This window comes from Vulpes vulpes, chromosome 1 (assembly GCF_048418805.1).
Source record: "Vulpes vulpes isolate BD-2025 chromosome 1, VulVul3, whole genome shotgun sequence".
Taxonomy (NCBI): Eukaryota; Metazoa; Chordata; class Mammalia; order Carnivora; family Canidae; genus Vulpes; species Vulpes vulpes.
In genome coordinates, this window is record NC_132780.1 from 19,671,070 (window position 1) to 19,686,276 (window position 15,207).

The 15,207-nt window shown below is 44.4% G+C and overlaps 1 protein-coding gene and 1 long non-coding RNA gene across 3 annotated transcripts in view; both read left to right on the forward strand.

The window, feature by feature from the left end:
* The window catches only part of LOC112909334 (T-cell-interacting, activating receptor on myeloid cells protein 1-like), a 38,978-nt gene extending 30,948 nt beyond the window's left edge, over positions 1–8,030 (forward strand). Inside the window, exons 1-6 of one of the 2 annotated variants that reach the window (XM_072758518.1) lie at positions 2,399–2,520; positions 4,882–4,917; positions 5,048–5,338; positions 5,608–5,904; positions 7,146–7,331; positions 7,703–8,030. In XM_072758518.1, coding sequence (XP_072614619.1) covers positions 2,487–2,520; positions 4,882–4,917; positions 5,048–5,338; positions 5,608–5,904; positions 7,146–7,327 — 840 coding nt within the window. In that variant the 5' untranslated portion in view covers positions 2,399–2,486 and the 3' untranslated portion in view covers positions 7,328–7,331; positions 7,703–8,030. Of the gene's footprint in view, positions 1–2,398; positions 2,521–4,881; positions 4,918–5,047; positions 5,339–5,607; positions 5,905–7,145; positions 7,332–7,702 lie in introns of those variants that run through there. The other variant, XM_072758526.1, reaches the window with a different exon arrangement.
* A 1,696-nt stretch (positions 8,031–9,726) lies between these two features.
* The window catches only part of LOC112909427 (uncharacterized), a 51,307-nt gene continuing 45,826 nt past the window's right edge, over positions 9,727–15,207 (forward strand). The window contains exon 1 of the long non-coding RNA XR_012001718.1: positions 9,727–9,902. This is a non-coding gene — a long non-coding RNA (uncharacterized lncRNA). The remainder of the gene's footprint in view (positions 9,903–15,207) is intronic.

The following is a 15,207-nucleotide window of genomic DNA, read 5'->3' on the forward strand; positions in this document are numbered from 1 at the left end:
AAAGATGTGTTATTTATTCACGAGAGACACAGACCGAGAGAGAGAGGCAGAGACATAGGCAGAGGGAGAAGCAGGCCTCCTACAGGGAGCCCAGTGTGGGACTCGATCCCAGATACCAGGATCACGGCCCAAGCTGAAGGCAGGCGCCCAACTGCTGAGCCACCCAAGTGTCCCACAAACCAATACATTTTAAAGAGTTCCATGCCAATGAGTACTTTCTCACAACATGGTTCTAAATTGCTTCCACAGTGTGATTTATTTTTTAAACTTTAAAAAAAATGTTGAGGCTCTTTTTTTTATATTTGTATTTGTGTATACACACACACACACACAATATATATAATCACATCTTTTTAGAAAATTGATATTTTATTTTTAAGCTCCATAATGTGATTTAAATTGATGCATAGGCTTCCCCTCTATGGAAGTAAGAACTTGTAACTAACCAGTCCTACTTCTGCACATTTATATTGCTCCCAACTCACTTGCTGATATAAACATAATTAAAATTAACAACCTATAAATCTTTTGGATAACATTAATTATTCCTCAGAGTAAACTACTGAGATTTAAACTTCCAGATGGAAGGCTATAAATGTGTGTGGCGGGGGGGAGGCAGATTAGCTTCATAACCTAGTTGCCATTTAGTAAAGAATATTGATTTATCATTCTGAAAACTGATTATGCATATGAAGTTTTCCCAGATTCTAATCAACATTACATGTTAGCATTAAAACCTTTTTGTAAAATAGAGAGTGAAATGGCATCTTTTCTCGTTCCTGGGTTTGATTGCTTAGAATAGTGAAAGTCTTTCTTTCCTTTCTTTGTTTTGACTTGTATTTTTTTTCATGTGGAATGTAGTCACTGAGAAAGATCTGTTAAAAGGTAAAATGTGATTATAGGTTTATTTAAATCTAATAGTGTCAACAATTGTTTTATGGATTTTTTTGTATCTGTTAGTAGATGCATACAAAGTTAGGATTATTATGTATTTCCCTTGCATTGACTATTTTATCATTAGGAAGTATTCCTGTGGGACCCAGGAAATTGAACAAAATCCCCTACCCCTGGACAAGCAGAGCAGGACTGACTCTATTTTGGGCTGCACCCGCCTTGTGCTGACCTGCTTATTACTTAGGGCACTGCCCTGCCCTAGTCAATGACCAGGACACACCCTAACCGGAAATCCGACTCAGTGGACCAGCATGTCTGTGCAACTTTCTGCGATCCCATTGGCCACTGGCCCCTATAAAGTTGCTAAGCCTCTTAGTCTCGGGGTTCTCGGGGTCCAAGTCCCTGCTCTGCTGCTTCGGGTATACTTGGTCCCAGGCTCGAGCTTGTAAATAAACCCTCGTGTGATTGCATCGGTGTCGGCTCCTTGGCGGTTTCTCGGATTCGTGATCTTGGGCACAACATTCCTCTTCATATCTAATGCCATTTCTTGCTTTAGAATCTACTTTATGTGATACTAATATAGGCCATATCACCTTTTCTGTTGCTGGTGCTTGCATGTTATATCTTTTTGTTTTTTTTTTTTTTTTTTTTTTTTTGCTTTCAACTCATCTATGCATGTATCTAAAGTATTTCCCTTTATTTTAAAAAAGTGTTTATCTTTAAAAAACAGTATATATTTAGCTCTTTTAAACATCCAGTCTAATAGTATTTTAAATGATTTTGAACCCATTTACATTTCATGTAATTACTTATTTGTAGGATGTACATTTATCATCTAGCTAATCCTTGTATTTGTCCATCTTTTTTTTAAAGATTTTATTTATTTATTCTTGAGAGACACAGAGAGAGAGAGAGTAAGGCAGAGACACACAGGCAGAGGGAGAAGCAGGCTCCACGCAGGGAGCCCAACATGGGACTCGATCCCAGGTCTCCAGGATCAGGCCCTGGGCTGAAGGCGGCACTAAACTGCTGAGCCACCGGGGCTGCCCATGCGTCTCTTTTATGTTTCCTCATTTCCAATCTTTTTTTTTTTTTTTTTGAGGGAGAGAGTGCACGTGCGTGTGAGTGGGGTGGCAGAGAGTGGCAGAGGGAGAGGGGGAGAGAGAGAGAATCTTAAGTAGGCTTAGTGTGGAGCCTAATTCAAAAGTAGTCACTAACACTGACTCCTTCGTTCAGTTCCAAAGTCCAGTGTCTTTCCTATAGGCCAGAGAATCTCTCGTAGTCTCTGCACCAACCTGTTTCCATCTCCTCAGTGGAGTCATTTGGGTCCAGGTTTCTAGCATGTCTGGCTCTTCTAGGTGGGTTAGAGTTTGAGCCCTGAATTCATTCTGTTTGCAGTGTTTTAATTATGACCTGGTGGAGCATTCTATTCTTTCTTGTTTCCTGAATGTGGTTGGAACACAAAAACCTGTGGGTTACATGAGAGGAAGGAAGGGAAGGGTTGGCCAAAGATGCCACCGCCCACATCCAGCTTCCCTCCCTGTTGTGGATGAAACCAAAGAGGGGCCCATAAAGCAGGCTGCAGGGCCAATATGATCCTTGAATTCCTTTGCCTCCTCTGCTTTGGTAAGTTTCTTAGGCTCATATAGTGGGATTAGAGGTGAAGGTGGGTGGAGAAAGACTGACCACTAGAACTGGAAAGAGAAGTAATAATATCTGCTTGTCTTTATTGATCTGCTTCATGTGTGTCTGGAACCTTGGGAGGCTTTGGATACATCTTACCCATCAAATGTTTTCCGGTATGCAAACACTTACATTCTATGCTCATGATCTGTCCTGTATGCTTGTATCATCCCTACTTATTGAAATTTTACTGACTCAATAGCCTTATTTTATCTTTCTTTATTTTTTCAATATCTTTGTTTCATTTTTATTAATCTATTTTAAAATATTTTTTATTCACTTGAGAGCTAGAGAGAGAGAGAGAGAGAGAGGAAGAGAGATAGTGAGAGAGAGCATAAGTGGAGGGTGGAGAGAGAGAATGTGTCATTTGATCCCAGGACCCCCGGATCATGACCTGAGCCAAAGGCAGACTGAGCCACCCAGGTGCTCCGATATCTTTATTTTAAACAAGCACATTCATTTGAAGATGGAAACTTTATGCCAAAAGCTTAAGTAAAAAGCAAAAATTTAAAAGAAAAGCCAGGGTCACTTACCAAAAATAGAAGGTCATCATAAATACATACACACTATAAAGGAAGACATTAGGACATTGTATCTGGGCTGTTGGCCATCACATTTATGAGCCCATGGCCAGCTACTTCCTTATTTTTATTTATTTATTTTTAAACATTTTTTTTTATTTACTTGAAAGAGAGAGAGAGAGAGAGAGAGAGAGAATAAGCAGGGAGAAAGAGACTCCCTGCTGAGCAGCGAGCCCAATGTGGGGCTCAATCCCAGGACCCTGGGATCATGACCTGAGCCAAAGGCAGATGTTCAACCGACTGAACCACTCAGGAGCACCAGCTACTTCCTTATTACAAAGGGCAGTTGGCCAGAGTCAGTTGTTTTTTTTTTTTAAATATTTGAACTCTGGTTTTCCTCTCTTGTGTCACATGTTTTTGTGATCTGGGATTTTTTTTTTTAATTTTTATTTATCCATGATAGTCACAGAGAGAGGGGCAGAGGGAGAAGCAGGCTCCATGCACCGGGAGCCCGACGTGGGATTCGATCCCGGGTCTCCAGGACCGCGCCCTGGGCCAAAGGCAGGCGCTAAACCGCTGAGCCACCCAGGGACCCCAGAGTCAGTTGTATAAGGAGATTGATCTCTAGCTCAAGAAATTCTTTGTTGTGATTAAAGGAGTAGAAGTGATTTGAAAGGGTAATGCCGTTCTGATGTTCTGATCAATGCTATCGAATACTACGTCACAGCAAAAACCATCTGTAGAGCCCCGCGGTTTGTATCCCATTATGTGAGAAATACTGCTCTGACCCTTGCCAACAGTACTGCATGATGGAGACACACTCAGGGACTGACAGTTCAGGGATCTTGCTCAGGGCTATACAGTGAGTGAGCAGAAACCTCAATATTCAAACCCAGGCCTGTCTGGCTCCAAAGTCACAATTGCTTTCACTTGGTCATATGGAATATGAAGAGTGAGGCGTAGAATCTTCATAATGGTAAAGTTCTTGAGGTGTGTGAGCAAATGCCAGGTTGGGATCATTGAGGCCTGAATTCAAAGAGATGAAGGAGATGAAAGAAGAGTACTTTGGAGTGTCCAGGGACGTAGAGCTGGGGGCATCTCAGGCCAGCCATTTGCTGGTGCTAAGAAAGCCTGATTTCCACAAATAGGGACAGTATGGGTCTTAGCTTGATTGGGTCCCAGTGATGTGATTGGTCTTCACAGTAGTCTCTGATCCCTAGATTCTAGGGTAATCCATGGACTTTCATTGCCTTTGGGCTGGTCTATCTGGTGAAATGAGGAAAAGATGTTACTATGACTTTGAATTTTTCTATCATCCTTGAAATATCTGAGCCACGCTTAAATTAGGGCATCTCTTCAGTTGGCCAATGTGCATTTGTTTATTCTTAACTAGGTTCCAGGATTGTGTAGACACTGCAGATACTAAGGTGAACAATACAGAGTAGCTACACCCCCCCCCCCCCCGGTGTTGATAGGACAGTAACACCTTGTGTCTCCCATAGGGTGACTACATAAGCTCTCTTAAGAATTACAGGGTTTGTGGAACATCTGTGGAACCAGGACCAGTCCTGGGGCCACCTGAGGTGAGAGCCACACAGGAGACCTTCCTGGAGAAATGGGGCAGGAGCTGAGAGCACAGCTGCAGCCACAGTCCAGTGAGGGGAAGTGAGAACCCATGTGCATGATCTCCAGGGTCCATTCTCAGCAGCAGCCCCCGGCCAGGAGACCCCTCGGGACGGGCCTCCAGGCGGGTGCTCGTGTCTCATGGACGGTTCTCTCACAGGGCTGTGTGTTGGCCAAAGTAGCTGGATGACTGATGGTGAGTTCCTTCAGTTAGACCCTCTCTCTCCTTCACTCCAAACTCCCCATGTCCCTTCTCTTTCCTTAAAGGGACTTCTTGAGAGCAGCTCAGGGCACCAAATCCCATCCCCAAATCTGCTTCCTTCCAGAGACCCTTCCCAAGCCCTTCCTCAATGCCTGGCCCAGCTGGATAATGCCTCCCAAGAGCAATGTGACACTGCAATGCCAGACTTCCACCAAGAACATCAACTTTGTTCTCAGAAAGGGAAGAAATATCTTAGAGTCCTTGCAATCACTGGCTTCCACAGAGGGCGTGGCTGAATTTCACCTCAATGACCTAAAAACCCGTAACGCTGGACCGTACACCTGCGAATACTATAGACGAGAGCTCCCACAAATAAGTTCACAGCCCAGTGACGTCCTCCTCCTGCTGGTGACAGGTGAGGAGGGTGCTTTGGAGTAATAGGGACAGGTGTGGGGGAGGAACCCCCGGGAGGTGGGGGGGGCGGGGGGCGGGAAGGGGAGATGGAGAAACACAGCAGCAGAACGACTTGGCTGGGCATCACCCAGGGCTTGTAGTCAGAGTCAGAAGAGAGTGAGACCAGGGATCTGTCATCTCTCCCACTTGGCGGGACCCCTGCCAGGAGAACAGGGTGGGTGGGGGATCTCAGGCTTCTCCCCGTGACCTTGGAGCCCTCTTCTCTTCCAGGAGAGTTCCCTAAACCTTTCCTCCAAGCCCACCAAAGAGGTGTGGTGACCGCAGGAGAAACCGTGACCCTGCAGTGTCAGAGGCCAGACAATATTTTCATGCCTATAAAGTTCGCTCTGCTGAAGGCAGGAGCAGCAGAGCCCATACGGGTCCAGGATCCAGCAGGGAAGGAGACAGACTTCTCCCTCAGGAGTGTGACAGTCAGTGATGCCGGGAACTACAGCTGCGTGTACTTCCAGATAGGGGCCCCTTTCTTGACCTCACAGCCTAGCAATTTTCTGGAGATCCAGGTGAGAGGTAGGTTTTGTATGATTCTTAGGACATTTTAAAGTTTTAATTAATCGATTAATTTCTTTTTATTTTGGCTATTTTATTTGTTTTCTCTGGTTCTGTTGACCTATATTGACTCATCACATTGCATCCATTTCAGGTGTGCAACATATATATTTTTTAACTGGAGAGCATTTCTTCTGTTATTTTCCAATTCCTGTTTCTCCTTTGTTTTCACGGTCATCTCCTTTTTAAGTCTCTCCTTTCCTACTTTCTAGTCTTCAGCCTTTGTTGTTTTGCCTTCTTGGATAACATCTCAAGTTGTTCCTCCAAAGGATCCATCCCGCCACCACCAGGGCCCCTTCTGCCACCTGTGTGTCATCCCGGTGATGGCAACGTCATGGTGGTACCTTTGTCATTCTTAGAATGTGGTGTTTTCCCACTCGCCTGCTTTTGTGGCACAGATGTGGTGTCTTTTAAACTGATCTTCTGTGTTTGGCAGAACGTTACTTCGTTGGAGGCCATGCCATGCTTCCTGGGTGTTTTAAGTGTTTGTGTGTGTGCCATGGTCCGCAAACATCCTGTAGTTAACAAGCAAGGTCCGGGTGGGCAGCCCTGAGAGGTGCAGAGGGCATCACGGGGGTCTCCCTGCAGACTCTGCCTCCAGGGAACATTGCTGCTGATGGTCTTGGACAGGAGCTCTGCACTCATGGCATGTGTGGGTTGGAAGATGCAAATGCGGGTCCTCTCTAGGAACCAGGGCCAATGCCGAGCCCTGGCTCTTCTTGGGTGAAGCTGAAATGAAATGCATGGTGGTCCTGATGCTCAGCCTCTAAGCTTGAGTCTCCTTGAGCTCCCTGGCTGCAGTAAGTCTTGGCAGGAGGAGGGGAGCAGACGCAGCCACTGAGGTACTTCAGCGCTCTGTGCAGCAACTTGGGTTGTGGGGGTTCCTCCTAAGCCTGATTCCTACCACAAGGAGGGAGAAGGGGAAATGGCAGTGTGGGAGGGTGGAAATGAGATGAAGAGCAAAGAAACACAAGAAGAGGGGTAAAGCAGAGAGAACACAGAGGGAAGAAGGCAAAGGAAGACCCCACTACAACTCTCCTGAAGTCTCACGTTGTGTTTTCAGTGATCCCGACGTCAGGGAAGGTACAGCTGACCACTGGCCAGGAAATACAAGCAGGTGCAGAGAGTCACACTGGGCAGATCCACTTGAGAAGGAAGGATGCTCCTCTCCTGGCTGGCGCTCATCCTCTTCTCTCTCCCAGCTCCTCCAGGTGCCACGTCGGGGGATTACACCACGTCGGGGGATTACACCAGGTCGTCGGGGGATTACACCACGGACAACCTCATCCGCCTGGGTCTGGCTGCCATAATTGTGGTGATTATGGGGGCTTTCCTGGTGCAAGCCTGGTGCAGCCAGAAGGAGCCTCCACGTGGATCCGTGTAGAACAGCTGAGTGCTTCTCTTGTTCATGGGTGGTATAGCGGCACGGGGTTCTCGAAACACCACTCTGCTGGGGGGACTTCTTGTGTTTCTCAACATGGATACAAATGGCATTTTTGGTGGGGTATTTCTTCACCATATGGGACTGTCCTGTTCATTGTGGGAACATTTAGCACGCTTTCTCTTTCCCATGAAGAAACCCCAATTAGTGCGGGAGAAGATAACAAGCGAGGACTACTGTACTTTTTCCAACACCTCTAGATGTGGAGGATGGGGGTGGGGTGATGTTCCCCAGTGGAGAACCTGTGTTGGGAGGCCAGGAGAAATATTCCTTCTCTTTTACCTTTTTCTGATCTCAGGTCTGTCCTTCCATGCATAGGCTCCTGGTGGAATGATGAGTCCTTGATCAAGTTGACAGCTTATGAGATCTTCTGGCTCTCCTCCTCCCTGGGACAGAAGGCACACCAAGGAGGAGATTTGGGAAGCTTGCAGATGAGATGTGATCTCACTTATTTCCTGACATTACCTAAGTCGCAAAGTGGTCCCTGCATCTTCTGAGAGTATCATCTGGGAGAGAGTGACCGGAAACTGTGCTCCATATTAATGGCTTCTTGGTCCTCAGGATGACATAAATAAGATAGAATCATTTGGTTGTAAAATTTTTTTTCTGTGTCAAATTCAAAATTAATAAAGTATATGGCACCAGGCTCCTTTTTACTGGTACTAGGATATGGAAAAGGTGGAATTTAAATTTCACAATAGTTAAGTGTGATATAGCATTCCACAGTGTTTTAGTAAAAGTAATACAGCATGACTTCCAGGTGTTCCATGACCTTATAAACTTGAAAATAACTATCTTTTACTTAACTGTGATCTTAGTTTCTGAAATCAAAAGCTAAGAACAAATGTCCTGGAAAAGAACTTTCTGAACTGTTGGTTTATGTCTAATTCATTGAAAGCCATCAAAACCATTCTCATAAATCATCTGTTGCTCTCGAGACCAAACCCCAAAGCATCAACATACTCCCTTTAGGTCAAGAAAGATTTGGGTCCTCTTCCCTTGAGACTTCTGGTATACAGAAATTGAATAAATGCCAAAATAATTTACAAAATAGTATCATTTTGAAAGCTTATATCTACTCACTAGTTAATGATAAGATTTATACCAAAGTGTATCGATTTTTAAAAATATTTTATTTATGTATTTGAGAGAGAAAGTGAGAGAGAGAGAGAGAGAGAGAGAGCAGGAATGGGGTGGAAGGAGAGGGAGAAACAGACTCCCTGCTGAGCAGGGAGCCAGATGTGGGGCTTAATCTCAGGACCCTGGGATCATGATCTGAGCTGAAGGCAGATGCTTAAGTCACTGAGCCACCCAGGCGCCCCCAAAGTGTATCCATTCTTAGAGTAACAGGCCATGAGGTCCAGAAATTGCAAACCAGCCGTGAGATGTTTCCTTTTATTGAAGCCTGAAGATGCATCTCCCTGCTGTGGAGGGAAACTCCAAGCGGAGGTCACTTCTGAAAGTGAGGCCCAAAGGCACTGGTGACCACTTCCCCACCTGGTTTGCTCCCTGCTCTCTGACATAAACCTTTCAGTACAGCCAGACCACACTCCTTTATACTCCCTGCCACCTCTGCCTCATCCAGAACATTCAATTTTTCAAAACGTGATTGGAATCCCACATCCTCCGGGAAGTCCTCCCCCTCCCCCGCCTTCTCTGCCCTTGTGTGACCTTTAAGGGCACTTCCAATTTGTGGGTTTTCTTCCTTACGTTCTTCCTTGCAAGGTCATCCTTCTGCTTAAGCTAAAGTGGGTGCATGTCGGGCTCCCTGCATGGAGCCTGCTTCTCCCTCTGCTTATGTCTCTGCCTCTCTCTCTGTCTTTGAGTGTCTCTCATGAATAAATAAATAAAATATTTAAAAAAAATACAGTGGTTGCGAGCTCACCTGCTCGCCACCAGTCCCAGCAAGGTGTTCAGCATACCGCATGCACTCAGTAAGACACGTGCACCCAGATCGGATGCAAATGAAGCACTGCTCTCCAACGCTGTGAAACAGAGTGATCCCCAACCCTACTGATTCCCAGAGGGGGTGGCTGATGCGTCGGCCCCGCCCTGGGGAGTACAAGTTCCAGCGGCCCCGCGCGGGCCTGGCTCTGTTCGCGGGGGTGGAGAGTAGGGGGCGCAGGTTTTTCCCACTGAGCAGACCTCCAGCTGGACTAAGGACTGGGGCCTCTCACAGGGCGGGGTTCGTGAGGGGCAGTTCGACATTCCCCTGAAGGCGCTGGTACTGTTGCTGAGTCTGGGCAGGGGACGCGACCGGGAGAGGCACCTGCGGCCCGACCCGCGCACCGCCCTCCGCGCGCGCCCGCCCTCCCTCCGCAGGACCGCAGGGGTGGGGGCTCGCCCCGGCGCCCCTCCGCGCGCAGCCCCAGCGTGCGCGCCGCGTGCGCCTTGGGGAAGCCTCGGGGCGCTCCATCTGCGCCTGGAGAGGCCTGACCGCGGCCGTCCCGCCGGCGTTCCGGTGCCGTGGAGCGGGTTGCGGGCCGCGCCCCGGGAGGACGAGCGGTGTTCCCAGCGGGTGAGTACGGGCCGCGAGCTCCCTGGCGTCGCCGGTGGACGCTCCCGAGCCGGCCCTAAAGAGCGCTCCCCGCGCCCTGCGGTGCGCCCCTACACCCGGGGTCCTCCGCGGGGCCCTCCTGCGCTAGCGCCCCACCCCACCGCCGCCGCCTCGTAGCAGAGGAAGGAGGGTTCCTGGATTTCAGGCGCTGTGGGTGTGGCATCTCAAAGAGCGCCCTAAATATGCAAGGGGGTCTTTTTCTCTCCAGGGCTTTCCATTAGTGTAACCAACTTAATACTTTGAAGCCTTAAAATAGGGCATGCCAGGCATTTTTGTATTCTTACTGAATACGTTTGACGTGTAACATTGTGCAAAATTAGGGTGTACAGCTGTTAGTTTGATACATTGATATGTTGTGCCATGATTGTCGCAGCGACATTTGTCACATTGTGTACTTATGATATTGTCTATATTCATTATGCTGTGCATTAGATCTCTGTGGTTTATTTACTACTCCTTACAGGTTTGTACCCTGAAAAACCTTAGTCTAATCCCTGCATCCTCTGCTAATCACCACCTACTCTCTGTTTTACAGGTTTGACATTTTTAGATTTCACATATAAGTAATACCAAACATTACCTGTCTTTACATTTGACTTATCTCACTTAGTATAACGTGCCCAGGGTCCATCCATGTTGTTGTAAATGGCAGGGTATCGTTTTTTAACATTACGTTGTGTATATTGTATTCCTTTTTTTTTTTTTTTTTTTTTTTTAGATTTTATTTTCAAGTAATCTCTACACCCAACAAGGGGGTTGAACCCAAAATCTGGAGATCAAGAGTCACATGTCCAGGGACAGCCAGCCAGGCTCCTCTGTACTACATCTTTTTATCCATTCATCAGTTGATGGGTATTTGGGTTGGAAATATCTTGGCTGTCATGAATAATGCTTCAATAAGCACGGGTGTGCAGAGATCTCATTGAAATCCTGTTCCTATTTCATTTGAGTATATTCCCAGAAGTGGAATTGCTAGATCATTTTTTAGTTCTATCTTTAATTTTTTGAGGACTCTCCATATTGTTTCCCATAGTGGTTGGACCAATTTACATTCCCACTACAGCGAACAAGTGTTTGTTTTTTGGTTTTATTTTTTTTCACCACATCCTTGCCAGCATTGTCATCTCTTGTGTTTTTGACGACAGTCATTCTGACAGTACGAGATGACATCTCATTGTGGTTTTGATTTTCCTTTTCCTGATGATGAGTGTTGAGCATCTTTTCATGTATATGTTGACCATCTGGATGTCTTCTTGGGAAAAATGTCTACTTTTGCCCATGTTTTGGGGTAAATCGGGTTGTTTTTGTTTTGTTATTGTTGTTACCAAGTTGTGTGAGTTCTTAATCTACTTTGGATGTTAATTCCTTGTCTGATAATTTGCAAAAATTGTCTCCCATTCTGTAGGTTGTCTTTTCATTTTGTTGATTGTTTTTTTTTTTTTTGCTTTGCAAAAAAGCATTTGAGTTTGATGTAGTCCTGTTTGTTGATTTTTGCTGAGAATTTTTGCATCTGTATTCATCTGGGATATTGGTCTGTGGTTTTCTTGTGGTATCCTTATCTGGTTTTGGTATCAAGGTAATGCTGGCTTCATAGAGTGAGTTTTGAAGTATTCTGTGCTCCTCAGTATTTTGGAAGACTTTGAGGAGGGTTGGCATTAATTCTTCTTTAAATATTTGGTAGAATTCATCAGTGAAACCATCTGGTCCTGGAATTTTCTGTATTGAGAATTTTGTTTTTTGTTTTGGGGGTGTTTTTTTATTACTGATTCGATCTCTTTACTCATTATGGGTCTGTTCAGATTTCCTGCTTTTTCCTGATTCAATTTCTGCAGGTTGTGTGTTTCTACGAATACATTCATTTCTTTAAAGTTATATAACTTATTGGCGTATAATTATTTATAGTAGTCTATGATTCTGTGTATTTCCGTGGTATCAATTGTAATGTCTCCACTTTCATTTCTGATTTTGAGTCTTCTCTCTGTTTTTCTCTGTCTAGCTAATGGTTTGCCAATTTTGTTTATCTTTTTAAAGAACCCAGTCTTAATTTTATTGCTTTTCTGGTCTCTCTATTTCATTTACTTCTGTCCTGATCTTTATTAATTTCTTTCTTCTGTTCGCTGTGGCTTAATTTGTTTTTTTCTAGTTCCTTCAAGTGTAAAGTTAACCTGACTATTTGCGATCCTTCTAATGTCTGAATATATGCATTTATTGCTATAACTTTCTTCTCAGAACTGGTTTTGCTGCATCCCACAAGATTTGATATGTTGTATTTCCATTTTCATTTGTTTCAAGCTAATTTTTAATTTTCTCTTGATTTCTTCTTTGACCCATTGTTTAGAAGTGGGTTGTTTAGTTTCCACACATTTGTAGATCTTCCTGCTTTCTTCCTGTTGATTTCTGTTTTATAATCACTCTAGTCAGGAAAGGTGTGTTTTTGATCTTCCTAAATTTGCCGAGGTTTATTTTGTGGCCTATCACATGATCTGTCCTGGAGAATGTTCCACGCGCACTTGGGAAGAGTGTGTTGTGCTGTTGTTGGACAGAATGTTCTGTATATGTCTGTAAAGTTCATTTGTTCTAAAGTGTGGTTCAATTACACCATTTCCCTGTTGATTTCCTGTCTGGATGATCTATTCATTGCTGATGGAGGGTACTGAAGCCCCTTGTTATAATTGTACAAGGTCTATTTCTCCCTTAAAATCCATTAGTATTTGGGGCACCTGGGTGGCTCAGCCAGTTAAGCATCTGCCTTTGGCTCAAGTCACGACCTGGGATCAAGCCCACATCATGCTCTTTGCTCAGCAAGGAGCCTGCTTCTCCCTCTCCCTCTGCCTGCTGTTCCTCCTGCTTGTGTGCTCAGCACACACTATCAAATAAATAAATAAAATGTTTTTAAAAAGATGTTAAGGGATCCCTGGGTGGCGCAGCGGTTTGGCGCCTGCCTTTGGCCCAGGGCGCGATCCTGGAGACCCGGGATCGAGTCCCGCGTCAGGCTCCCGGTGCATGGGGCCTGCTTCTCCCTCTGCCTATGTCTCTGCCTCTCTCTCTCTCTCTCTGTATGACTACATAAGTAAATAATAATAAAAAATTAAAAAAAAAATAAAAAGATGTTAATAGGGCAGCCTGGGTGGCTCAGCGGTTTAGCGCTGCCTTCAGCCCAGGGCCTGATCCTGGAGTTCTGGGATCGAGTCCCACATCAGGCTCCCTGCATGGAGCCTGCTTCTCCCTCTGCCTGTGTTTCTGCCTCTCTCTCTCTCTCTCTCTGTGTGTCTCTCATGAATAAATAAATAATCTTAAAAAATAAAAAAGATGTTAATATATGCTTAATGTATTTTGGTGTTTGGGTGTTGGGAGCATATATATTTATGAGCATCTATCTTCTTGATGTACTGACCTCTATCATTATATAATGATCTTCTTTGTCTGTTGCTAACTTTTTTGGCTTGAAGTCTGTTTTGTCTGACATTAGTATGGTTTTGCCTGCCATCTTTTGGTTTCTGTTTGCTTGGAATACCTCTTTCATCCTTTCACCTTGAGCCTGTCTGTGTCTTTAGAGCAGCAATGAGTCTCCTGAAGACAGCATAGTGTTGAGTGGGTTTTGTTTTGTTTTGTTTTAATCCAGCCAGCTGGTCTGTGCCTTTTGATTACTGAGTTCAATTGATTTACATTTAGAGTGATTATTGCAATGTAAGGACTCACTACTCTCCCTTTATCTTTTACCTTCTGGTTATGTTGTCTCTGTTATTTCTTTTCCCTCTGTCTACCTTTGTAAGTTGGTGGCTTTCCATCATGATTTGCTCAGTCTGTGCATTTTTTCCACATGTCATGTCTTTGCTCTAGATTTTTGCTCTCTGGTTACTGTGAGGTTTGCATCAAACAGCTCATAGATAAAATAGTCCCCTTTATACTGATAGCATATTATCTTCCTTTGCTTGTAAAAGTCCCATCCTTTTACTCCTCCTCTCGTATATTTTTGATGCCACAATGATCTCTTCTTATGCCATGATTTCATTACCGAATTGCACTGGATATGGTTTTTTTTTTTAAGATTTTATTTATTTATTCATGAGAGACACACACAGAGAGAGAGAGAGAGAGAGAGAGAGACATAGGCAGAGGGAGAAGCAGGCTCCCTGCAGGTAACCTGATGCGGGACTTGATCCCAAGACCCTGGGATCATGACCTGAGCCAAAGGCTGACATTCAACTGCTGAGTCACCAGGTGCCCATGGTTATGGCTATTTTTAATGCTCTTTTTCTGTAACCTTCATGCTATATGTAAATTTTAAATATACTATTCTGAAAAAGTTATACTTTTCTAATGCTGACTGTTTAACACCTTAATCAGAATTTTGTGTATTTATGTCTTTGTGGTGCAGCTTGAAGAACTCCCTTCAGCATTTCTTGTAAGGCACATCTAGTGGCAACAACTCCTTCAGTTTTTGTTTGCCTGAGAAAGTCTTTACTCTCCTTCATATCTGAAGAGTCGTCTTGGCTGGCAGTTTTTGTCTCTCGATATTTTGAATGTGTCATTCTACTCTCTCCTGACCTATAGACTTTCTTTAAGAAACCTGCTTATAACCTCAGGGAGGTTCCTTTATAGGTTACTACCTTTCCCCTCCTGGCTGCCTTTACAGTTCTGTCTTTATTACTGTCTTTTGACACATTGTTGTAGTGTGTCTTGGAGAAGGTCTTTTTGCCTTGAGATAATAAGGTGTTCTGTTAGCTTTGTGGATGTTTATGTCTAGTTTCTTCCCGGGGTTTGGGGAGGTCTTAGCTTTTGTTTCTTTTTTTTTTTTTTTATTGCTTTTGTTTCTTTAAATACACTCTGTACTCCCCTTTCCCTCTCTTCTCCTTCTGATATACCCGTTAATCTTGTGCTGTTTCCTCAAATGGAGTCTGGTCATTCTTGTAGGGTTTCTTTTTTTTTAAGATTTTATTTTTTTAAGTAATTTCTACACCCAACGTGGGGCTCAAACCCACAATCTCCAAGATCAAGAGTTGCACACTCCACCAACTGAGCCAGCTAGGTGCCCCTCTTGTAGGGTTTATTTGCTTTAAAAATCTTAGTTCCCTCTCATTTTCCACCTGAATCATTTCTAGATCCCTTTATTCGGGTTCCCCTGTTCTTTCTCCTAGGTGATCTGCTCTATTCCAGCGCTTCCTAATGTGTTTTCCATCTTATTTATTGAGTTCTTCAGCTCCAGAATTTCCATTTTGCCTTTTTTTAGAATTTCAGTCTCTTTGGTAAGATACTCCTATTCATT